Here is a 26412-nt window from a genome sequence, read left to right on the forward strand (position 1 = left end):
AAAGTCTTCCAGATTTTGTACCCTCTACGCTTTTTCACAATCGATTTGATGCGATATAAATTGAATTCTAAATAAAAGATATTATAAAACTTTGCTCTCCACATTTCATATGTAGGTGCTTCAGGCTTTAGCCACATTGATGATATGCAAAGGCGAGCTACAGCCATGGCCATGAATATGATATATCTATTTTCTTGATAACCTAAAAACACTTCGTTATCATTTGATAAACCAAAAATAATCATCTCTCTTGAGATTTTTATATCGCATTTTGTGATATGTGCTAGTAAGATTTCTATGGATACAAAAAACGGTTTTAATATAGGGCAGCCTGAAAAAATATGCATAATATCTGCTAAATCACATTGGCTTCTATAGCATTTCCCATTATTGCGACTGCTCCATTTTGACATTTTAAGTGGTGTATGATAAAGTTTTATAATGTTGTGAATATAAATTGGCAGATAAAATAATTTTATCGGCCATGCATATTGATTCGTGGAAAGGTACTACAGATGTGCCTAGTCTCGTACACCATTTTAATTCCTGCTGTTCCATATCATCCTGCTGTAAATTTAACAGATAGTTATATATAATCCCTATGCGTGTTGGTTTTTTAAGTATTTCCATGAATTCATTATGGCAGAGTGGTACAATATTTGGATGTGTAAAGATAAAATTCCGTATTTGCAGAAACTTAAAAAAATCATGTTGGGAGAGATTATACTCTTCTTTTAGTTCCAGAAATACTGCAAATGTACCATTTTTAGCCATATCGCCAATGGTTGTTATACCTTTTTCCCGCCATAAACCCATAATACGGTCCCTAAATATCAATGGAAGCAATTCTATAGAATTACATGGAGTATAAAAATTAATACGTCTTAATGAAATAAGCTTCCGTATAGCTCGCCATCCTTTAAAGGCGGACATTATGAGTTTAAATCTAGTTCTTTTATAGTAGCTTGGTTCTAAGAACCGGAGCAGCATTTGCCGAGATTGTGGGCCAAGTAAGAGAGAATAGATATCTGGGCTTTCAAATGTAGGTGGAGTTCCACCTATTGAAAAATATTTAATATTTTGCATTAAACATGCCAAATAATATAATGCAAAGTTCGGAACTCCCCAACCCCCACTTAAAATTGGTAATATCATATATTTAGATGCTCTCCGCGAGGACTTCCAACCCCATAGAAAGCGATCAGTTATAGACTGCAATTTGCTCAATTGTAATTTGGATATCTCCAATGGTATTGCTCGAAAATAATATAGAATTTTCGGTAAGATAGTCATTTTTAAGGCATTGCGTCTCCCAACCAATGATAAATGTAAACATTCAATTTTCTCTAATTGACTTTTAACTGATATTAGTATATCTGACCAATTTCCCATAACTAACTGTTGAGGTAACAGTCTAATTTTAATGCCTAAATATTTGGCCTCTAGAGTGACTCTACTGTCATTGGTACATAATCCTGCTGAGCATACAACCTGTGTCTTCTGGATATTAAGTTTGTACCCTGACACATTGCCAAATTCTCGAGTTAAATTCTCTATTTCAGTTAATACAGATTCCGGGTCAGATGTTATTACTGCAATATCATCAGCGTAAGCTAATATACGTATATTACCTCCGGGCAAGACCATGGATTGTATATGTTGGGATGACATTAGTGCCTTTAGCAGTGGTTCTACATACATGGCAAATAGAAGAGGTGAGCAGGGACACCCCTGCCGTGTACCCCGCGGGATTTTAACTGCCATTGACTCTTGCCCCGAAATACATATCTTTGCCCTCGGATGTCTGTACATAATTTGTAAAGCAGATATAAACCGTCGTCCAAATCCCATTTTCTCCAAGATCGCCCATAAAAATACCCATGAAACGCGATCGAACGCTTTCTCTGCGTCTAAAAACACCAACCCAACGTCCAAATGATCTGCAGTAGCATAATCTAAAGTTGCAATAACCCGGTGTATATGATTGATCGTACCGCGACCTGGGAGAAAGCCGTGCTGTTGTTCAGAGACTAAACTTGGAACAATTTGGCTTAGTCGATTGGCAAAAATTTTAGAATATAATTTCGCATCAGCATTTATGAGTGAAATAGGGCGGTATGACCCAGGTAAGTGCGAAGGTTTATCTTTTTTTACGAAATATAACTATGCTTGAATTTTCCCATGATGGCGGCGGATATCCATTTTGGGCTTCTAACAATGTTGCAAGGATATCATTCTTAATTATGGGGAATAGTATTTGATAAATTTCTAGCGGAAGTTTATCAGGGCCACAAGCTTTCCCGAGAGCCAGTTCTTTCAAAGAAGTCTCTAGTTCCTCAATTGTAATTGGGAGCTCTAGTTGTTCCTGCAGTGCTGAGTCTAGTTGTGACAGTTCAAGTTTATCTATATATTGATCAAATTGATTAGGTAAAAGATTTTCTTGAGTATAAAGATTTGTATAATACTCATAAAAAACCTGTAGAATCCCTTCGGATGACTCAATTAGGATGCCCTGATTATTTTCTATTGAGATTATACGCTGTGTAGACTGTCTCCCCCGCATTCTTTGAGCTAAACATCTACCCACATTTTCCCCATATTCGTATCTTTCTGCACGAAAAGTCTTATATTGCTGTGCTATATCCTGGCTCCAAACCCCGTTTATCATGGCTTTGTGCTTCGCAACTTTATCTTGAGAAGTTTCGCTATCTCGATGTAGTCTAATGTCATGCATTAGATCTTGTTCTGCATTTATTAATTCTTGTATTAGTTGTGTCATTATATTTTTCTTTTTCTGTTGCAAGCTCCAGCCATAGCTGCATGTTTCGCCACGTAATCCTGCCTTGAAGCAGTCCCATACCATTGCATAAGATGTAGAGCCTCTGTTAAGCTCAAAGTATTGCTGGGCCCAAACTGTTACTTGTTTCACATATATTTCATCCAATAAAAGTTTCTTATTAAAAGTGAAAGATCTTTGCATTCGTTGGGTATTAAGTACAGGTATATCTATAACAATTGGAGCATGATCTGATGTGATGCGTGGTTTGACTACCATACAAGATCCTTGTGCCATGTGTCTTGGTATGAAGATATAATCTATTCGCACAAACTTCTTGTGCGGAGAAGAAAAGAAAGTAAAGCCAGGATCGCTCGGGTTTGCAACAGGCCATCCATCAATCAAGCCATGCTGGTATAGAAGTTGACGTAATGCCTTAAATACCTTAGGTTTCCTGCCTTTATATCTAATAAATTTTGGATTCCAAATATTCAACTCCCCATGAATATTGAAGTCCCCCAGTAAAAATAATGGTGTACTCCAAAGAGCTAATTCTACATTTAGATATTCTATCACTGCAGCGTCATCAACATTGGAGCCATATACTGTACAGATTGTAGTAGCGACATTACTTATAACACATTCCGCGATTGCCCAACGTCCTAAGCTATCTACTTTAGTTTTCCCAGTTGCGATTACAGATAGTCGTCCCAATATTGCCACGCCTCTATTCATGGTCGATTGTTGAGAGGAAGCCAACACACTAAACCCAAGATCATTTAGAACTTGTCTTTTTACCCACGGTATATGCGTCTCTTGAATGCATATTATATCAGGTTGTATTAGGCGTATTTCATGCATCACACGCTTGCGTTCATGCACGTTATTAAGGCCACATACATTAAATGAACACATTCGAAAATTACAGCTCGCCATGACAGCTACTTAGATTCATTGCAAAAATTACATTATAACATTGTACCATTACATCAGCGAAAAAAAGGCAATTTATTTCAACACAATATTCTATGACCTTGACTGAATTTTTTCCCCCTTTTTTTTCCCCAGCACACCCCCTGTGTCCATCCCACCCAAACCCCCACGCACCATCCCCCCCCCAGTGACCCTCCCCCAACATTAAGGCAAAGGGGCCTATTGCCCCGGTGATGTATGTGAGAACACCACAAGTGTTTGGGCGTAACCATAACTCTAAAACAATAGAAAAGCATGAGTTTTTCCACACAAAAAACTGATATCTAGAAATCAGATCATTCTCCTCATGCTAGTGTGTTCAGATACGCTTTTGCTAGAGCTTCTGCGGTGAAAATCTGTTTTGTCCCTTATATACAATCTTTAAAGTACATGGTTGCAACAGGAAAGCTTGAGCGCCCTTTTTTTGAAAAGGATCAATCAGTTGACGCATTCTCCAACGATTCTCTACCGTAGTATGGCAATAATCAGGACGCACAAAAAACTCTATACCCTTCCCAGAACGTTTCTTATCTGGCCTTGCAAGATCATATAATTTTTGTCTTGCCAGGAAGTTATTCAGGGATATCAAAATAGCTCGAGGGTATTGCCTAGTTTGGGTGTTCCGTGTTTGTTTTCGGAAATGAAAGCGATGTGCTCTCTGGATCTCCTGAGACCATTGCCAGTTTTTAACATCGGGAAAGGCTTCTTCGAAAAGTTCCACCACAAACTGTCGTACATCTTGTCCCTCGCTTCCTTCTGGAACACCCAAAACTCGCAGATTATTACGACGAAGTCTATTTTCCAAATCGGTCACTTTAGAATTCACGTCTTCTTTCTGCCCCTTGGACTCGTCGAGACTGGTTTTAATGTGAGTTACTTGGTCCTCTAGTGAGGATATGCGTCCTTCTGCTTCCACCATCCTATCTGTAAAGTCATTACATGATTTTACTAAGCGTCGCACGGTGTTCTGGAGTTTTTTGCAAGCATTATGCGTTTTTAAGTGCTCAGATTTTGCCTCCAGTCGTTGTTCTGAGATGGCTTTCAATATAATATCTATTGGTGTTTGATTAGAACGGCCAGGGCTAGGGTTAGTTAATTGAGTAGAGTCTACTAGATCCTGATCTAGATCTTGGTCTATTATAGTTGGGTCTCCATCAGAGGTTTCCTCGCTCCAGGTTCTATCTGCTTGCACAGCGGCTGTAGAGATGTCAGGTGTTTCCTTACTTGTGTTTTCAAGATCATCCTCTAAATCCTCTTCTTCTAGATCGGACCCTTCGGAATGCTCTGAGAGTGAATAAAATTCACTATCTTTACTGCTAATGGGGTCGCCATCACATTCTGCCCCCTCAACTCGGGATGGATCAAATTCCACATCACCTTCAACCTCCCTCCCGTCATCATTAGTTTTTGGGCAGTGTGAGAGGGGAGTCAAGTGTGGGTGGAATAATTAGAATATTTGGCGTATTTGAGGTAGCTGCCGGAGATGCTACTAGCAGCTCAAGTGCCTCCACCAAAGTCTTATCATGATCATTATCCAGATGTGACCCTCCCAGGTCGTCGATAGCCATATCTTTTACGCTCAAAACTCTATCGGTCTGCGTTTTAGAACTTATTGATGCTGCTTTTCCCTTAGAATTGAACATTTGTGGGATTTTTGGAGCGCCTATTTGGCTTATATCAAGGTCATTATTGGTAGTATCCTGCTTTGATTTTGCCGCTAAAGCAGCACGAGTCCCGATCTGATTTTCGCCACTAGGTCTGGTTTTGCCACCGCGCGCAGTTTTAGGAGCCATGTTGCAAGCAGTTCCTTATACAGTTCCTTATATTGCGCAAGTTTATATGGATTTGACTCTCAGCTAGAAAGCACTAGTCACTAGTCTCTTTATAATCTCTTTATAACTTGAAAGTCTTTTATATCCCTTTACACCATTCGAGAAAATCCCCTTTCGACAACTTTACAAAATTAGAAGTCAGTCTTACTTGGGTTTTTTAATGCTGTTTTTCCCAGACCGGGGTTTTCTCATCAGCTCCTTAAGTATTGGTATCAAATGGATAACACTGCTTTCAGCTGAGTCCACGCCAGGATAAGAGAATAGGCTGTCCTTCTATACCTTCTATGCCTGGACCTGGCATACAGAGTACAGCGCCAAGCTCCTCCAAAAACCCAGCGAGGGACCTGAAACGCCACCAGAGACGCCAGTGGTCTGAAAGCGGTCGTCTACCGCAAATGCACAGACACAAGATCGTAAAACACGGACTGGAGCGGTGTTCAAATGTCCAGGGCGCCGCCAATCCTTCACCCTTGATTCATGTCAGCGTCTGGGGCAAAAGCGGGCGTCTCTCCCCTCTAGCATGGAAACTGGACCGGAGCTCCTCAAGCAGGCTGTGCAGGCTGTGCAGCAGACTTCAACCGTACCTCGGCCAAAAAGCTTCTTCAAGCGCCTGTCTACACCGTGAAACGCGGTCCGAAGCCAAAACCACAGACTGCCGCTGATGCAACGCCCTGCATTCGCATCCACGTCTGCTGACACAGCGGACGTCTCTCCCCTCTAGCACGGGAACCGTGATACACGGACCGAAGCTCCTCTGGAAAGCTGTGCAGCGCTGTAAACACCATAAACTGCAGCCATACCTCGTCCAAAACTTCAGCAAAGCGCTAGTAACTGAAAGCGCAGTCTTAGCGATAGCAAAATCACCGCCAAAAGCTTAGATACAGCTCTGGTTAGAACGCCCAAACGGAGCCCTCACAAACACGCCTGACGTGCAGGCGCCATCTTGCCCCGTTGAATACGGGGCAAGTCATTTTTTTAGCGAGAGGGCCATAGTGTTGGTGCTTTAGGTGAAAATAGACCAAGGATATTACTCCAGCTACTTTTTTGTCCCCATGAAGGACATGGGCCTTGACCCATTTAGAATCATCGTATCCTGCACTGGTATCCCAACAAGAAGTTCAAGATGGTATCCTTGCTCAATTCCTGGAGGACTTAGGATCTGTTGCCTTGATGGTGTTGCTTGATCTGCAAAATGTGTATTTTCTGCAGTCATATAGGAAGTGTCTGCTCTTCTGATGGGTTCCACTCACTAGCAGTTTTCAGAGCTGCCCCTCAGTCTTAGATCAACCCCTTTGGTCTTTATGTAGGTCAATTGTCGGTGAGGCTGACCTAGTCATGATATGTCTGTTTTTGTACCTCGCTGATTTGCTATTGAAGGCAGGCTCACCTGAGCTGGTGTCATACCGCCTATATAGCAGCATCTAAAGTTCCAATGTATGCCCATCTGTCTCTACTCTTCATTGGGGCAGTGTTGGAGACAGCTGAGTTGATGGTACGTCCTCATGCACAACACATCTACATCTGGGACATTCAGGTTATGATAATGATGTTTCGGGTGGGGGCCATGCAGCTCCTAGGACCCCACACCTCTTGCTTACTGCTTATCGCCCTTTCCCAGTTGCACTTCCTAGTTCTTCAGCAGTGCCTCCATTTACAGAAGGTCTAAGACTGCAGATTCTGTGAGACAATATTGCGATTTTTATGGAAATGTTCATGTACCTGCATTGGTGGGAGGAGCAAAGCTCTGTGACCTTTGGCAAACCTTTGCTTCTGCTGCCAGCAGCTGTCCTGGTTGTGAGGTTGGCTGAATCTAGCCTCTTTGGCGAGTCGGAGATCCACTGTGGAGCACAGGTTCTGCATCAAACTTCAAGCTTCAGGCGATTCAGTTGGCCTTCTTGGTTTTTCTGCTCTCTGTAATCAAGCCGCTCAAGTCCTCATGCACAATATAACTGCCATGGGAGTTCTCATCTCTGATGCCTGGAAACATGAGGTAGTGGTTCTTGGCCAAAACTCATGAAGTTTTTCTGCATGTGACAGGGTGGATGACCTGAGCATGTGTCATCTTGATTATCGCAATTAGTGCCTCCATCTGAAGATTGATTAGTCATTCTTCATCCTCTGCAGTGTGCCTTCTGGGCAATGCTCATTATCCAGCATTTTGCTGCTTGCAGGTCTGTTGTTCAGGGCCCTGAAGGATGCATTTTTCTTGAGATGGAACTTTGGTCTGCATAATGCATATTCAACCATTCCTGTAATACCCGAGGTTATGAAGATGCTTGTGAAGGACAATGTGCATTTGATGTTGCATTTGACAGGACTCAGAGGGTATGGTATTAAGATCTACTTTGCCTCTGTGTTTGCCCTCCATTTCCACTCTGCCGATACCTCCTCTCACACTGAAAAAGGCAAAGTACTGCACTCAAAACATTATAGCCATACCTACATGTGTGGCGATTGAAGGGGGCTATTTTAGTAAATTCAGTCTGACCTCAAAGGAATTGGCCGTCATCTTTCCTCTTCGCACCCAGAAGGGTCACAAGAGGCGCCATAATAGAAAGAGATTAGAGGAACCCTTTCAGATAATTTGGCTACTAGGGGGGCTCCTGGAGAACCTACCTTGCCCTGCATTGCCACAAGCCTTGCTGGTGATTAGGGACATAAGGGACCGTAGGTTAGTTTACTTGGCCCAGAAAACCCTCAAACCATCATTGAAGGTTAACTCAATGCTGATTCAGATGGACAACACCATGGCCAGGTACCAACTGAACAAATGGAGTTATTCTCATGTGTGCTATATCAATGGAAGCTCAACCCACATGCCTTTGGCTAACAAGGCACAGCATCAACCTCATGGCTATTGATTTATTGGGAGTGCAAACAAATAGCTGAATTAATTAAGTAGAATCATCTCAGAAACCCATAAATGCGTCATCATGGGCAATGATCCAGCCAAATTTTCATTGAATGTGGAAAACATAAATAGATCACTACCTCAGAGAATGTAAAATGACAATACTGTGGCATTTCCCACAGCTAAGGAAATTATGCATTGATCAGCTACTAAGGACCTTACCTTCACACCTATCCTTCAATACCTTAATATAGATCAGTTTAGTTTGTCATGAAAATAATTAAGTCCAAGACCTCAAAGGCTTCCTAGAAGTCTGCTGCCTGTGTTGCTGAATGACAGGGTTGTTGATTGGCTAGGCTTCCTACATTTGATCTCGCCTTATGTCTCTTCCTTACACCACCCTGCAATGCCTGGCCTTTACCTCACTCTTTAAGGTTCTTTTTCATCCATGCTATCTTCTTTTGTCACTATTTTCCTGTCTTTCACTTTAATCTTTGTTCTCCCTTTTCTGGTTGTCTGTTCTCTTGGTGTGGATCAATGTCTGATGAAAAGTAAGTCCAAGTCCCCGAAAATGAGGGCAGGTGCCTACCCCATGCAGCCACCTGCAAACATTAAGCAGTGGATGGTGTCATGAAGTTTAGTTATGTGAAGACAAGAATACTTTTAATATAACCAAAGAGGCCTAGTCATTGGTTAATAGATCTGATTCACCTATAAGAACCACTACACAAGTGACTGACATTTATGCCAACGGCCTTGGCCAAGGCCCTGCGCAGAATATAGCATTAAAATTTACATTCACTGAGCCTAACTGACTCATTTCTGACTCCCTCCGATATTGACAGTTTTGTCTCCGACCATTCTGCCTCTGAACATTGAAGTTAGCTGTAGCTCTTTTGCTATGTCATGTTGTACATTTACATGGAAGAGTTTATGCACGTCAGACAGTTTAAGATGGATTGTGGAGTGTATTAATTTTGGTACGAGAAAACCAATTAATGATGCCTAGGTTCTCAAAAGAAATGTTATAGGAATGATTAGGCTTCCTTCTTTGGCATTATCTCCCTTTTTAAAATTTGCAAGCAGAAAACATCTTTTTTGACACTGACTTCAGAGCATAACTTTAAGATGACAACCTAATTTGCATTATCCTCAGTCCTGTTGGTGATTTTTTCTCTATTTTCCCAGGCATTATAATCTTTAACTAAACATTTCCGGGGGGGGCGCTAGAGGGCGCCGGACAAGATGGCCGCACTTGCGTGAGGCTCTGTCAGGACCACACAATATCCGTTCATTTATCCTGCTTACTTCGCAACCTGCACCCTGTAATAGAGCTGGGGGGGCCCCGCTGACATCGGGGGCCTGCTGCATACCCTTTAGCCGGAATCTGAGGCTGTCCTGAGTGCGATTGGAGAGGAGCGCAGCGAGCCGGGAACCTGCCGCCTGCAACGCTCGCGCCTCGTGGACCCGGATTGCCGCTGCTGGCTGACTTGGGCACCCGCTGGATCCTGACGCTGCCGGCCGGCGGAGACGGGGACTGGCACCGGCGGATGCGGGGCGGAGCGGAGCCGACCCTAGGTGTGTCACCGGAGAAGCGCCGGAGCAGAGAGCGGCCTGGACCCGGCTCCGCCGGAGTTGGTGAGTGGGGCGGGGCGCTACGCAAGCCCGGGGCTGCGGAGGTGGCGCTGGGCCTGCCGAGGCCGCGCCGCGCGAGCCGCTTTCGGTGGGGGCAGGGGAAGGGGGCAGGCGGAGCAGTAAAGCGGAGAGGGGCCACCACTGAATGCAGCGCCTGTACCCTGGACAACAAATGGGCGCTAGTTTGGCCGCCTTTACACGGATACCTTCCATGGCCATGTTGGATGCTTGAGAGATCTATGGGGAGCCCGCCAATTCACTTTTCCATGCAGCAGGCTTCGGGCTATCGGTCCCTGAGTGGGGTGCAGTGACCCGCTGCTTTGGAGGGGAGCGTTGAGAGTATCTAGACTCGATTGGGGTGCTGGTTCCTGTTGGGAGTGGTGACCTTGCCAGACCTTCGGACAGGTACATTACAGTGGGCTGAAGCTGCGGAGCCCGCCTGATAGTTGCAACGGACCCACTCGGCTGGCACGTGTGATCTGCTAACTTGTGTACTTGGTAGTGCTGAGTGCTCTGCGACCATGGGCCGAACAGACAGAAGCCAGCCGAAAATCACATTCGAGGCAAAAAAAACTGCACTCTCGTCCTCCCAGGCTCCGGTGGACGCTGACCAGGGGGGGGCCGAGGGGGGCGCCCCGAATCTGGAATCCACGTTAGTAGCCATGCAGAAAACCCTACAATCCATCGAGGGCACCATGGAGTCAGTCAATCACCGTCTCGATCAAATGGCGACGCAATTTGACCGCCAAAATGAGCGCATGGGGGAGGTGGAGCAGAGAGTCTCTGCCACGGAGGACGGCCTGGCCACTGTCTCATCTAAAGTATTCAGCATGGAGAGGGTGCTGGCGGTCATACAGGCGAAGAACGAGGAGTTGGAAGGGAGGTCCAGGAGGAATAACGTGAGGGTCACGGGCCTGCCGGAATCCACGAATGTAGGACGCATGGAGGACTATATGGAAAGGATGCTCATTGACATATTTGGAGCAGATCAGTTGTCTAGAGTCTTTATAGTGGAGCGCGCCCATCGTTCGCTGGCCAAACGTCCGCCACCTGGGGCTCCACCGCGGCCGATAGTAGCCAGAATTCTGAACTATAGGGACAGGGACACTATACTTCGGCTCGCCAGGGAGAAAGGGGCCATTGAATATCAGGGCAACAGGCTAGAGTTCTACCCCGACTTCACCATGGCGGTGCAAACAGCCCGTAAAGAATTCGCCCCGGTGAAACAACTGCTGAGGACCAATGACGTTGTGTACGCCATGTTGTATCCTGCGCGCCTGAGGATAGGGCCACCGTCGGACAACAAGATCTTCTCCTCCCCCAAAGCAGCAATGGACTACGCCAAAAAATTGAAAAAGCGCGCCAAGGAACCGGACGGGAGACAGGTGGCTGAGGACGAGGGGCTGGAAGAGGCCGCGTGAGCTGTGTCTGGACTGAATGACTGCGACAGGGGCGCTGCTGCGGGGCGCTGTGCTGAGATCTCCCCTGCGGTCTGTCATCTGCTTATTTTCTAACAATGTTGAGCGACCCACTGAGGCCTGGAGAATCTCAGAGCGAGAACATGTATATTGCGGAATGAGGGAGGAGCTGGCGGGTGGCATTTTTACATCTGCTGTGGACATACGGTTTGCTGGCTCGGTCCCCACTGCACAAGACTGAAAGCTTGCTCGGGCGGTGGGCACGGGGGGGGACTGATAATGGGGCTGCCTGTGCTCTTGGTTATGTTTATAGCGCTGCTGGTTGTGGCCGAGTCCGGGGTTTTTCTGGCAATATACTGCAAATGTTTGCCTTACCGCTGGGTGTTTTGCTTACGATATCAGGGTTGCAAGGTTGGAGGTGTTCTTATTTAGAGTGGTCCACGCTCCCGTCACTTCTTGGCGGGGGAAGTGTGCCTCTACGCCCCCCGATATGGGAGATCCCCACACACTGTTGGTTGACTCGTTGAGGGTTGGGCGGTGTTGGGTTTTGGGATGGCTTTGGCAAATTGGGTGCGCTGAAGTGGGTGGTGGGATGGGGGACGGGGATTTGAGGGATGTTGGGGGATTGTTTTCTTTTCTGGTCTGGGATGAGGGATCTGTGATGCTGGTAATGTATGTTCGAATCCATTGTATGGGGGTCGGCCTTCTCAATGAAGATATTCCTGTTGCTCGTGGTTTGCGGGGTGCAGAGGTGAGGCCCTCGGGGTGGACAGGGGGGCTGCTCTACTGGCTTTTGGGCGGCTTACAGAACGGGAGATATGGATAGGGGAGGCAAGATCACATGCGTAACTTGGAATGTACGGGGTCTTAATAGGCCGCAAAAGACAAGACAAATGCTTGCATTTTTGAATCGACATGGCGCACAAGTGGTGTTCCTGCAGGAAACACACCTTCAGGGCAGGGCGGCTGAAATGGTGGGCAGACAATGGGCGGGGGTGCGCTTGGCCACTAAGTACTCTTCCTATGCTCGGGGGGTGATGATTTTGATCAAGAGAAATATACCCTTTGAAGTGGTACATGAGGAAATAGACCAGGAAGGAAGGTTTATTATTGTGCAGGGCAAATTGTGTGGTACGCTGATTACTTTGCTTAATGTATATGGTCCAAATGTTGACGATCCTGATTTCTATGTTATGCTCTGGAACAAACTTTATATGCTTGCTCCGTCAGCTATCGTATGCGGGGGGGATTGGAATGTCACGCTGGATTCGGAGCTGGACAAGAAACATGATAGACCTGTTGTGCACAAGAGGGCGGCGGAAGCGGTGTGCGAAGGTATGGCTGGGTTGCAATTGCTGGATGTATGGAGACTGCGAAATCCGACTGTGAGAGTGGGTACTTGTTACACATCGGCGCACGACACGTGGTCGAGACTGGACTTCTGGCTGGTGACTAGGGATGTGAGTGGATGGGTGGTGGAAGCTGCTCATCTGCCTCGCACTATATCAGATCATGCACCTACTACACTGGTATTGCGGATCCCATCGCATGCTCCGCCCCCTTTCACTTGGAGACTCTCTCCCGGGATCTTGACCGATCAGGTGCTTTCCGAACGCCTGGGGCAGATAGTGGAGGATTTCTTTGTTAATAACGTTGGGTCTGTTGAAGAGATAGGTACGGTGTGGGAGGCCTTTAAGGTGACGGTGAGAGGTGCATGTATAGGTTTACGATCAGGGGTACTCACGTCCATCAGGGACTCCATGTCCAGGCTAGAGAGGGAGTTATTATCACTTGAGCGACGGTTGGAAGAGGGTGCGGAGGGCACGATACTTGCAGATATAAGGCTGAAGGTCACTGAGTACAATGAGTTGGCGGAGCAAGAGGTGAAATTCATGGCTAAACATGCTACTGCTAGATACTATGGAGAAGGGGGCAGGCCGGGAAAGGGACTGGCGGATCGCATCAGAGAGCCGTGGGCGCGTCACTGCACGGTACAAGAGATCGAGGACCAAGGGGAAGTAGTGACTAATACTGAAGGCATCTTGGCCTGCTTCTCGAAGCATTATGCGCAACTCTATGAGCGAGGGGACACGGCTGATGAGGAGGAGGTGAACCGTTACCTAGAGGGTGTTGCCTTGGTGTGGCTCTCCAGAGGTCAGCAAGAATTCCTAATGCAACATATTACGGAGGCTGAGTTTAGGGATGCTATTGCGGCGCTTCCGAATGGGAAGGCAGCCGGCACGGATGGCCTGCCATCCGAATTTTATAAAAAATATGCTGATATCCTGATTCCGCAGCTGGCACAGGTCTTGGAGGAGGCGATTGAGCGCGGGCGACTCCCAGCGACCATGAGAGAGGCGCTCTTGGTGGCACTGCCCAAACCCGGGAAACCACCAGATAAATGCGATTCATATCGTCCCCTATCGCTTATGAATACGGATGTCAAAATCATTGCCAAAGTCTTGGCTACAAGACTGCGTCTCCTCCTGCCGGTCATGGTACTACCGGACCAATCAGGATTCATCCCTCTCAGGTCCACGTCGCATAATCTGCGGACCCTTTTCGCCGTATTACACCTGCTTAAGCCGGACCTCCCTGCAGCTGCAGTCCTGTTGGATGCGGCTAAGGCCTTCGATTCGGTGGCATGGAAATATATGATAACTGTCCTTCACCGGATGGGGGTGCCTTTTTTCTTCACTTCCCTCATTGCTCTGTTGTACACTGCGCCGACTGCGAGAGTCAGGGTCAACGGGCATGTCTCCTCGTCGTTCCCGATCCAGAGGGGGACAAGGCAGGGGTGTCCTCTATCGCCGCTACTATTTGCCATCATGATGGAACCTTTGGCCTGTATTCTGCGGCAAAGATACGCGGAAGCAACGTTAAAATTCCCCCTCAGAACGCTGGCAGTGTCGATGTATGCGGACGACATGGTCCTATATGTGAGAGACCCGGGGCTTCATCTCGAAAATCTGCTCCGAGAATTCATTAAGTTTGGTCGGCACTCCGGGTTGACTATCAATTGGGACAAATCGGTGATACTCCCACTCACGGATGCGACTAGCCAGATACCGCTGGAATTCCCTCTGGAGTGGGCAACGGAGTCAGTTCGCTATCTGGGTGTCTGGGTACATAGGGATTGCCAGGAGGTCATAAGGGCTAACTACGGGGTCGCCATATCTAAGTTGGAGGATCAGGTGGCGAGATGGACTCGGCTCCCTCTAACGCTTGCCGATCGCACCTCTTTAATTAAAATGGTGGTTCTGCCGAAGTTTCTTTATCTATTCGTAAATATCCCTGTACAGATGAAGTCGCATTTTTTCGCGAGACTGAAGTCTCTTCTGATCTCGCTCACCTGGGCCGGCAAGAAACCACGTGTGAACTGGGACGTCATGATCAAGCCGCATGCACTGGGTGGGTTCGCCTTACCGGACATGAAGCTGTACTATCTATGCGCGCAAGCGCAATTTGCTAGTTATTGGATACAGGCTCCGCCGTATACACCACATGTGGCGCTTGAAGCTAGTGCAGTCTTGCCGTATCCGCTTAGGGCGATGATAACTAACAAACATTCGATATTTGAGAAAGGGGAGATCGATACTGTGCGGCGCACGGCATCCGCCTGGGAGGAACTTGGTAGACGAGCTGCCAGATTGCCACTATATGCTCCGGCTATGCCTCTGTTGTACCACTCCGATATTTCAGTGACCAGTGAACCCGGGGGATTACAGGTTTTGAGGGAAGTTGGAGTTCAGACCATGGGGGATCTCTTCCCAGGGGCGTCCTTTCTTTCTTTACGAGACATGACAGCAGGCCCCACCAACGCCACTATGGCTACCTTTGTTTATGCACGATTGAGGGCAGCAGTACGAGATTTATTTCCATCATATCCGGCGGAACCGGCGACGCTTGGGGCATTACAGCTGCTCTACACAGCCAAAGATAGAACTAAATTGCTCTCTAGACTTTATAAGGCTGCGCAGGAGGATGAGGGAGGAGGGGCGGTCTTGGCCAGGGCGCGCTGGGATAGGAGCCTTCCAGACCCTCTGAGCGATGATGAATGGGAAGAATGCTGTAGCATGACTGGGGGGTGCGTGATTAATGGCAACTTTCGACTTCTGCACTTTAAATTTCTGCACCAATGGTATTACACACCGGTCCAGCTGGTCAGATATGGGCTCCGGGCTGGTGCCCAATGTGTTCGATGTGGAGCTGACGACGCCGATTTTATACACCTGGCATGGGGTTGTCCGCGTGTGTATGATTTTTGGAAGGAGGTAACCGAAAGACTGACTGTTATGATCTCTAGCGAGGTACAATTGGATGTGCGTCTCTGCCTCTTGGGCATCGCTTCTGGGGTACCAGCCCAATCGAGACGGCTTGTGGTCCTGGCTTTGCAGTTGGCTAAAAGAAGAGTTGCGGTTGGTTGGGGGGGGAGACGGGCGCCTGATGTACAGCTGTGGCTGAAAGACATGGCCTACTGTAGAGACCAATTGCATTGCTATTATGAGGGGCTGCCAGAGAGATCACGTCCGAAGGATGTGTGGGGGCCGTTTACGCTCTACGTGCTGTCATTGGATGACTCGGATAGCGAAAGGAATGAGACAGTTGAGATGCCGAGGGGGGTCCAGGAGTCTGAAAGAATGCGGCCACACTCTGTGTGAGACGTCCCTACTATGTGGGATGCATGACTGGAGATGCCACCTGGGACTCTCGCCTTTGCCCTGAGTGAAGTCGGAAATTTGCTGGCCCTTGTTGCTCCGTACTAATGTGTGTGCTGAAACAGAAACTGTGAGATATTGCCCAACTCGTTCATATACTTTCTGTACCCTGTTGAACCGGTTGACATATGTTCCACACACTGACTTGATTTGGTATCTTCGTTAGGACCAGGATGGAGAAGGGAGGGTGGGTGTTGGGGTTGGATGTTGGTTACCTTTAGTTCTACAAAAATGGGAAAAGACCGAGATCACATAAGGGCTATACGGCCGGAATTGATAGTGCACCTTGGACAACGTTTCTGGAACATTTGTGGTGCCTTCACGGGCTTAGCATTCATTGCATATGCGTTTAAACTGAACTGACACGATGTATTGCTCGCCCTGTCTACTCTGTGGTGCTCTGATTGCGGCCGGCCCTATCAGTGGGTTGTAGGCACACCGCTGTGTAACTGTATAATGTACAATAAAGGTCTACCAAAAAAAAAAAAAAAAAAAAAAAAAAAAAAAACTAAACATTTCCATTCTGCCTAAGAGAAACGTTAATACCTCAAATTAGAGAACTGTTGATACTTGCATGTAATTATTCTCTTTTTTGGGTATTTTGTATGTGTTTATATAACCCCAACACCCCCGTTTAGGCTTGTTTTGTGTTATCCCTTCTTGCTTCCCCCTAAATTCTGATCTTTACATTTTGTTTAAACTCCACCAGATGTGGGACAGGCACAGGCCATGTTTTTGGACATCTTTATAGACCTAAAAGAGAACTAACATGCTTAAGGGCCTGGAAAAGATTGTTTCTTTGGACAGAGCTAAATAGCTTGGGTAAAGGATGTCCCCAATGACCAATGTCATATTATCACAATGAGGGGAAAATTGTGGACCGCCTCTGGTACCGATAGCTATAGTTGGCAGGCTGGAAAAAACCCTGCAGTGTTCCAGATGCTCTCCAGACTGTGTAAAATTCTCTACCAAACACATCTATATCGTATGCCAAAAGTGTGGAGCCATAACCTGTTTTGCTGCCTGTACTCGCCAAAAGTAGTGATGCTAATGTTTCAGTTAGAATCCAGTTAATATCTGTTTGTTATGTTTTTCTTCATTCTTTGTAGCAACTCCAGAGATTCAAATGATGACCATACCTCCGGGCCAGTTTGTGATCACAGAGGCACCAATGGGTGCTCCTGTCAGCACAGGTCAGATGAAACCAGTCACTCAGGTAGGGTGGAAATCTGCACTTTGTGATCACCACAAATTAAATATTTTATTATGTTCTGTAGGGGTGCATGAGAAGCGTTTATTCCTAGGAGCGATCCTGCTCTGTAGTGCTACAGATACTAACAGATTTTGAATATTTTAATCAGAAAATTGGGGAATTCCTGCACTTTCTAGAAGAGCTTATTTGGAAAAGCTAAGTTCTTTATCATGGAAGTATCTCTGGTATCCATAAATAGTAGAACATCTCCATGCAAGTGTTGGATCACCATAACACTTTTTTAAATATCTATTTTATTTTTAAAAAGTACTTAAAGAAAACATGTCTATAATTGGCAACGTTTCAAATTTTTTCGTTGTGAAAACTACATCCATTCAGCCAAATAGAAGACAACTTACATTTGACTGAAAAAACAGCAGGGGTTACTGGGCCCAACCATAGGTGCTGTGACTTTTTACTCCTGCTGTCCCGGGTCCTGACCTACTATGAGTGCTAAGTAACTGGGACAATTACCACCCAACAGCTGACTCTCTGTGGTAGAGGGTTGAGTAGTCCAAAGCTCTTTGAAGAGGAGGTAACTGTAAGGCATACACAGGTGCGAAACTCAAAGTACAAACAGTGACAGCAGTAAGATGATTGTCTAGTAAAATAATTGCTTGTATGAAAAAAGGAAGCATTTAAATGTAAACACACAAAGTATACAAACAAAGCACTGAATAATCCCCACAGTCTCTTAAGGTTGGTGCACAAGCATTGTCCTGGGCGTAATTCACAAGTCCCTCCTTCCCTTCTAGTGGGGTTAATTATTCCACATTTAATAAAGGAGGCGACTTCCAGATGAGGCCCTGGCTAGTCCCGACACAATCATGTCTACGTTTCGCCTTCAGAGTCAGTGTTAGGTGCTAAGTTTGTGCAAGTCCCCAGCAGGCATAACAGCCTAGAACAGTCTTACTGCAGCTGCCAAGCACAGGAGGAACAGGGTACTTATTTGCTGGCTCCGGTTGTCCATTGCTGAGGACCCGTGACCTCCCGGGGTCATTTCCTGATGACATGTTGGGCCTTCTCAGTTTTTGGGCAGCCTTTGTTGGTGTCAGACGTCCTCTCTCTGCTCCTGTTGCAATCGGTATGTTTTCATTACAGCATATGTGCCACGATGATCCAGGGCAACAGCCCTGATTTAACAGAGGCCCCCTCCTCGCAAATGGAGATAGACTGTTTCAGCTCGCACATGGGTGATGTCCTTTTCTTCATGGTGGTTAGCGCACCCAGGCGACTGACCTATTGATGCCCCTAGCTTCACGGTTGCCAACTTCAGCATGCACACAGATAATGGCCCTAGCTTCTCAGGGGCCTCTTCCTGGTACACAGGTGTGGCCAACGTAACCACTCAACAGGGCGAAGACCCTAGCTTCACGATGGCTGCCTCCTGTCACACAGAGGATGCTGACTGCAGCTCTTGAAAGGGCGAGGGCCCTAAATTCACGGTGGCCACGTTCTGGTACATGAGGGGCCCCAATCTCAGCTCTCACAAGGGGCGACAGGCCAAGATTTTTTAGATCCGACAGGCGACCCGCACTGTAGCAGCCATCCAAGCTAGACCAGGCATCTCACACTTCATTCACTGGGACCCACTTGGCAGGATCCGTGTAGGGTCACACTCACTCCAGGCATTCTCCTCCTCACAGGGTCTGATGATGCAAAAGGCTTGTGCTCCAGGGTCAGGGCAAATGGTCTCCACTTCCTTAGTGATGGCTCCTTAACTGTCAGGTAGTTTAACAGACGCTGATCCCTAGTCCTGGTTCCAGCATCTAGAAGTCTTGTTGATCTTCCCTCCTGATGAGCTGTACTGTTGAACGACTTACGGGGATCATGCTCCCACTTTTACAGTCAAAATCCAGACACTGATGTGATTTGGCGTCTGGGTTTTTTATATTCCTTTTGTGGGTGTCACCTTATTTCAAGTGCCCTCTCCTCTGCCATGTCCTTCGTCAAAGGGACAATCTACCAAAGCAGGCGTGGCTCCAATTTTGGTTGACCCACAACACAGGCCAAGAGAGTAGCCCTGGATCACGCCTGGCTGTCAGCTTCTTCTGAAATATGCTGATCAAGGTTCAAAGGCCTAAACTTTCCCCTCTTTCATGATTCCCAGGTCCTTCAGTGCCAGCCTTATAAGACTCACCATCTCCTTGACAATGAGCCCAGGCCCCACTGACCAGTAACTGTTTCTTAATGAAAGAAACTGTTGATGTGCCCAGAGGAAGCTCAGTTCCCTTTCTTCATTCAATGTGGTCCCATCGCAGCCCTCAAGAATGTCAGCAATCCGCTTCTCCTGTCTGGGGGTTGCAGTCCTCACCACAGCTAGCCTATCCAGATCCTTGGCTTCTAAATTGGAACCCACAGGCCTCAATGTTATGTACCATGCGCAGGCACACATACATTCTAGCATGCACACACTTAAGTATCACTTGTACGGTGCTACACACAATCACAGAGTAGGCCAAAGGTGAATTAAGTGCATAGAAGGGGAACTTTGCATGAGTGGGCCAGTAGGCACCACTCCTGTGATACAGGTATTTATTTATTTATTTATTTATTTACTTATGAATAGGCCTGTTCACACTACTGATCGCTACTAAACACAACACGGATATTCAGCCCCCACCGCCCTCGCAGCACTTAGCACTTGGTAAGGGCTGTAGCCCTTACCATTACGAGAATAGTTATTGGTGCGCCCCCTCCCAGTCTTAAAAGACAGTATTAGAATGACATAGGCCTAGGTCATGGTGCACATCCATGATCCCTGTTAGCCCATGACCAAAAAACAGCAACAGGCACCTAGATATCCATGCAACTGGGACACCTGCTGCAGGTATGCACATCTGTCATATGTCCATGCAGGGGACTTTGCCTTCTTAACTACTGTTTTAAGAGCTTACAAGTAAAGGGGAAATGTAGACTCTTAATAGCTCTATGTATACAGTGGCCATCTGAGGTTGCAGAATTAAGAATTCTGAAAGCTGCCAACCTTCTGATAATGTAGTGCAGGGCCAGTGAATCAGTTTGATTTTACCAGCTGATTGAGAACCACTATTGAACATTAATACCTTTCTTAAGCCTATTTGTGACTGAAAACTTTGATTTCACTGCCATTTTTGCCTCCACTTGGCGTTTAATGACACTTTCTGTTTTCTACTTTTTCTTGTGGGGACTGTCGTTTTGCTGATTTTCTCCTCACATTTTCTGAGCCACCATGCTTGCTGGCTCTTACATGTGGTGGTCTTATGGAAAAGTGGTCCTGGAAGGATGTGCTTTATGTATGTGTAATCTGCCTTCTGGGCTTTTATCCCATCAAGAAGTGTAAAAAGGTTCAGATACAGAGAGGGGGTATGCCCCAGTACTCAACACGAGAAGTTGGTCAAACAGCATTGCAGGCTCGCTACTCCAATCTTGCAAGGGAGGCACCATCCTCCTCTTCTGCCCTAAGTGTGAACTGTTCTGAACCCCCTACCCTGGCATCATCAGGCCATTCCTCACATTATTTGTTTCCCGGTCCCTTTTAAGGCTCTCAACTGTGAGGCATTTGTATTCTCGCCACTTCAATTCGAGGAATTCAATGTGGAGGGTTTGAAGAAATACTTGTATTATGTTGAGATGATCTTCTCTGTTGTGGTCTGGTAAAACGTGAGTGCTTTGGAGTAAAGAACTGAAACTCCCTCACGCCCTTTGACTGCCAGGGCTAGGCCCTGGAGGTACATCATTAAGGGCCAGATGTACGATCCTTCCATTGTGCGAGTCACAAATTGCATTGTTTTTGACTCGCAAAATGGAATGTACAACAGTGTCTTAAACACTGTTTGCAATTCCCAATGGGGGAATGTGACTGCTTTTATAATTAAGCCGTTAAAAAAAATGCAGCCCATTTTTCTTAAAGGAAAAACGTGATACATTTTAAAAAGAAAAATTTAACATTTCTGCTTCATTTTTTAGGAGCGGGCAGTGGTCCGTGGAACCACTGCCTGCTCTTAAAAATAGTTTCGCTGCCAGTCACAAAGGGACCCCTTGCTGTTTGCGAGTGGCTTTTTGAAATAGGTGGTAAACTGCAAGTGTGTACATAGACGTTTCTACTCCCTATTTAGGAAGGGACGCCCTTGGCATGCCCCTTCCTAATAGCGAGTTACAAACCCTGTTTTGCGAGTCGGTAATAGGTTATCAACTTGCAAAATAGGGTTTGTACATTGCACAGACCTATTTTGCAGTTGCAAACAGGCCGATTTACCATTTCCCCTCGCAAAAAAAATTGTACATCTGGCCTTAACAGCTGTCCCCCACTGGAGGTGCTGTCTTCTGTGGGGCTTGCACCCATTTCTGTGGCAGATGACTCCTTGCAGCTCAAGAAAATTCAACTTCTCCAGAATCATCATTGCTCATTTCATTGCTCACTCTTCCAGTTTTGATGCTGGCTCCTCAACCAGCCTACCTATGCCTCCATCTTCTGCCACCGTTGCAGCTGGATAAGTCCAGAAAGCATAGGCATTCTCAGTTTACAGAAGACCCTCAAAAGACAGAAGAGCAAAGAAAGCCTTTTCAATTGCACTAACGACAGAAGGTCAGAGAGACTAATCAGATCTCATTCCTTACATGATTCTGGAACAAGAAAGGATACATTTGTATCTTCTTCTTTCTCTTGCAAGAGCAATTATATTGAGCCAAAATACTGGGCTTGCCTGCTCACAAACACCTTGGATGACATCCTCAACTTTTATGAGTTTTCCAAGAGACCTGCCAAAAGACTTAAAATCAAAGCATCAACCTGTCTATAACACATTAATCTTCAAAACTAGTATAGGTAGGCCCCAAGGTAGCCACCAGTGGAATTAGACCGTTGGGTGTGTGCCATGAAAAAGAAACACTGACATCATGATTCTTGTGCCTTTTTTCTGTGAGATGTCTTTGTGACATTCCCTTTTGTGTTGTCGGAAACAGTAAACAGTCTTTGTTTTCACCTCCTCCGTTCCTCCTCAAGAGGGAAACAAATGGATGGATGCTGTTGGTTAGAAGATCTGTACTTCTTCTTCTACAGAATTGAGGGATGCAAATTCCAATTCCCTTCTTGCCAGTTAGAAGGAGAGTTCTGCAACTCACTGGATTGCTCAACTGACTTGATCCCTATTGAAGATACAAACAAAGCAAATCATAAAGAATGAAATTATTACTTCTACCCAAACTATCCGCATAATTACATATTCAGCTATTTGGGATGCTAGAAGTAGTTATTATAATTTACAATGAGGGCTCCTCTAGGATGAGGCTTAGGTTCGAGGCAAATGAGCTGTAGATCTCACACTGTGCATTAGATCGCCACCTGGTGTTGGGCTCAGATGATTGCATGTTGTTGTCGTCTTGGAAGAAGTCTTTACTCCAGTATTGGAACTTTCATAGATTCACATGCCTGAATCATTCCCCGTCGTCGAGACGGGAGTCTCCGGTATATAAAAAAGCAATGCTTAGCAGTATAGCAAACTGAAAAGAGGCGTCGACGACCATGGCTAGATCTACATCGATGACGGGAGCGTCTACGACAAGATCGTCGACGACGATGACGGGAGCGTCAACGGTAACTACAACCTCGACGATAGCGTCAACGACGATAATATGGTCAGCGACGGGCTCGTCGACGAGAGAAAAAACCCCTGAAAAAAGATTGTCATCCTGGAAAAGGAAAATTACGCCAGAGGTTACATCTCCAAGCAAGGTGTCTCCATTAGTCCCTTCTCACCTTCTGGAAGAGGAAGATTCAGAGGACAAGGATGAAGGTGGTCCTTTTGGATATGCGAGTAGTCCTTCGCAATTAAAAGTAAAATACCAGGAGGAGGATTCGGAGGAGGAATATGGGGAGTTCCACGGTCATCCCCAAGAACAGCAACAATATCGCCAACAACATCGTGAAGAGATGACAAGTGTACCATCTTCTTTACTGAAAGACCTCCAGAGCATGTTGGAGGATTATAGAAGAAGGTATCCGGCGTCTCAAACCTCTCAGGAAATCCCGGAGGTTACACCTCGACCTCGGTCTGTACCGGGTACACCAGTGCGAAGAAGGGAGATCTTTCCGGAACCCACTACTAGGTCTCCGCCACCAGCATCTCAACATGACCCAGACACCTCGGATGATGACCACGAGGATGGAGAGATTGCAGAACCTAGTAGAGAATGGGATGACTATCTCATTCCTTCACCTTCAACTCCTACGCCAAAGCCAGTAGATTCTCCACCAGAGGACATTGGTGGTTTTCATAACCTGATGGAAAGAGCCACTAAAAGATTTGCACTTACCATGTCGGAGGATAAAGTGGAATGCTTTCTATATGACTTTAAGGAACCCTATCGAAGATCTGTTCGGTCCTTGCCTATAAGGCGCCTACGGATGCTCCAGCGTGTCTTTTGGGTCTTCCCAAATCGGTTTCAGTGATTAGGCAGGCAGCGCAGCAGAATTCAAGGAATCCGTCTGCTCCATTTACGACACCTCCAGACAGAGAGGGTAGAAGGCTGGACAACGCAGGAAAGAGGTGTTCGAGGCATATGAGCTGCAGATAGTACACTGTGCATTAGATCGCCACCTGGTGTTGGGCTCGGATGATTGCAGGTTGTTGTCTTCTTGGAAGAAGTCTTTGTTAGTCCCGATAGGTGACTCCTCCCTTGGACAATACTGCGCATGGGCATCGGCTGCATCCTCAGATTGTTTTTTTCCGCCACTGGGTTCGGATGAAAGTTTCTCCACTCCGGCCAGAAACTGTTTATCTCCAACTTCGACGCGCAGAACTTCATAAAACATATACTACCTGCCTTCGACATCGACTGCGACACCTTTCGACGACGAAGTTTCCATTCCAGTCATCCAAGTGGGCCTTTGGGCCTATTGGTGCCGCGCGGCCTGCACCATATGGAAAGAACTCCATTCCGAAAATGCCCAAAATGTCAAGCAAAGTTCCCACATAGCGACCACCACGAGGTTTGTAACCTCTGCCTGTTGCCGGACCACAACGAGTCGACCTGCACAGCCTGTGCTTCCTTCCGCTCGAAGAAGACCATCCGAGACTGGAGGGCCCGTCAACACGAGATGAGGCGAACAGCTCCTGCACCGGGAGACATCTTTGACGACGAGGTTCCACTCGTTCCCGAAGAAGACTCACCGGATCTCCTGATCGTCTCCGAGGCAGATGACTCAGACGACTCCATTCCATCGGGTCAGCGCGTGAGTACTACTGCCCCGGCCACACATACGCCCAAACTGAAGGCAAAGGTCAGCACTCCGCCAGCTGGGCCCAGTCGAGACCGATCATCTACTTCGAAAGTCCCGCCCTCAGGCTCGACTCCGAAGAAATCTTCCACACCTTCCGGTGCCTCGACACCAACCAATAGTCTTCCATCGGCTCCGAAAAAATGTCCCCTGCCTTCCGGTGCCTCGTCACCGAGCAAGACTCCGTCGGCACCGAAGCCAAAACCCCCTTCGGCTCCGACACCGAAAGAAGTGCCGATCCCAAAACAGAAACAGACACACCTGCTCCGAAGCCGCACACGGTGGCGAAAAACACACAGCCTGATTCTGAGGCCTTCGGGCCCTCGAACATGCCTTCTAAGCCAAAAACTACGCCTTCGGCGCCAAAACAAAAGCCACAGGACGCTTTAATACCTTCCAAGGCTAAAGACACTAGACAACCTACCGAAAAAATCGACGCCCAAGAAGGTTGTGCCTCAAGAGGACCTTTTCAACCAGATCCTCAACAGAAAAAGATCTTCATCGACCCGAAAACCGGTCATGTTGGTGCCACACCGCTCAAGAAAAGACCTGCAGCTACACCACCTATACCGGTGGTTCCTGCGAAAAAGGACTGTGCAACCTCTCCTCTGCACTTTTCATTTCCTGTCTCTCCTCCTTCTCCCGCTCCTCCCTATATTTCACCTCAGAACTCTCCTATACAGTCTCCATTGTCACCACATTCGCCACAGACTGATGATGAATATGATTTGGGTGGAGGGGACGGGGAAGGAGACACTGCATACCCTGTAGGCGAGGGCACGTGGAATTTGCCATACACAAAACCTGCGTCTGGGTGGGGCTTTCCATACCCTGCAAATGACCCTGATGTCCCTGAGGCACCCTCATACCCATCTAAACCTTCTCCTCCTGAGGATACTATTGGGTTTGGCCAGCTAATACACAGAGCTGCTACATACCATGGTGTCCCCATGAATTCTGAGGCCACTGAGGAAGATGTTCTCTTAGATACTTTTGAGCAGTCTCAGAGATCCTCTCAAATTCTTCCCATGATCAAAGGAGTGGTTTAGCATGCTACTGAGGTCTTTAAAAATCCTGTGCGCACCAGAATTTTAAACCCCAGGATTGAAAAGAAATGTAGACCTGCACCCTCAGACCCAGTCTATATTAAAGGACACCTACCACTAGACTCCTTAGTGGTGTCCAACCCACTTAAAAGGGCCAATTCTCAGACTTCTGGTGAAGCACCCCCACCTGACAAAGAATCCAAAATTATTGATGCGTCCGGCAAGGGAATAGCTGCGCAGGCTTCCAATATACGCCGCATAGCTAATACACAAGCCCTCCTCTCTCGTTATGATCGGGCTCACTACGACCAATTGGAGAAATTGCTTGAGCACCTCCCAGATCAGTACAAAGATCAAGCTACTGACCTCATACAGGAAGGCAAGTTAATATCTAACGCTTCTATCAAATGTGCACTAGATGCCGCAGACACAGCATCTAGGGCTATTAATACCAGTGTCGTTATTAGGAGACATGCATGGCTACGCATCTCAGGGTTCAAACAAGAAGTACAAACCCCCATTTTGAACCAGCCTTTTAATCAGAACCACTTATTCGGCCCAGATGTAGACACTACCATTGAAAAAATCAAAAAAGACACAGACACTGCCAAGTCTATGGGGGCCTTACAGTCTACCCCAGCTCGAGGTTTCTTT

General features: G+C 46.8%; 1 protein-coding gene across 6 annotated transcripts in view; it reads left to right on the forward strand.

The window, feature by feature from the left end:
* Positions 1–26412, forward strand: part of PRDM10 (PR/SET domain 10) — a 1331210-nt gene that overhangs the window by 1226536 nt on the left and 78262 nt on the right. For all 6 annotated transcript variants that reach the window (XM_078681965.1, XM_078681964.1, XM_078681969.1 and 3 more), the window contains one exon: positions 17312–17418. In XM_078681965.1, the coding sequence (XP_078538091.1) occupies positions 17312–17418 (107 nt within the window). The remainder of the gene's footprint in view (positions 1–17311; positions 17419–26412) is intronic.

The sequence above is a fragment of the Lissotriton helveticus genome, chromosome 3_1, assembly GCF_964261635.1.
Source record: "Lissotriton helveticus chromosome 3_1, aLisHel1.1, whole genome shotgun sequence".
NCBI lineage: Eukaryota > Metazoa > Chordata > Amphibia > Caudata > Salamandridae > Lissotriton > Lissotriton helveticus.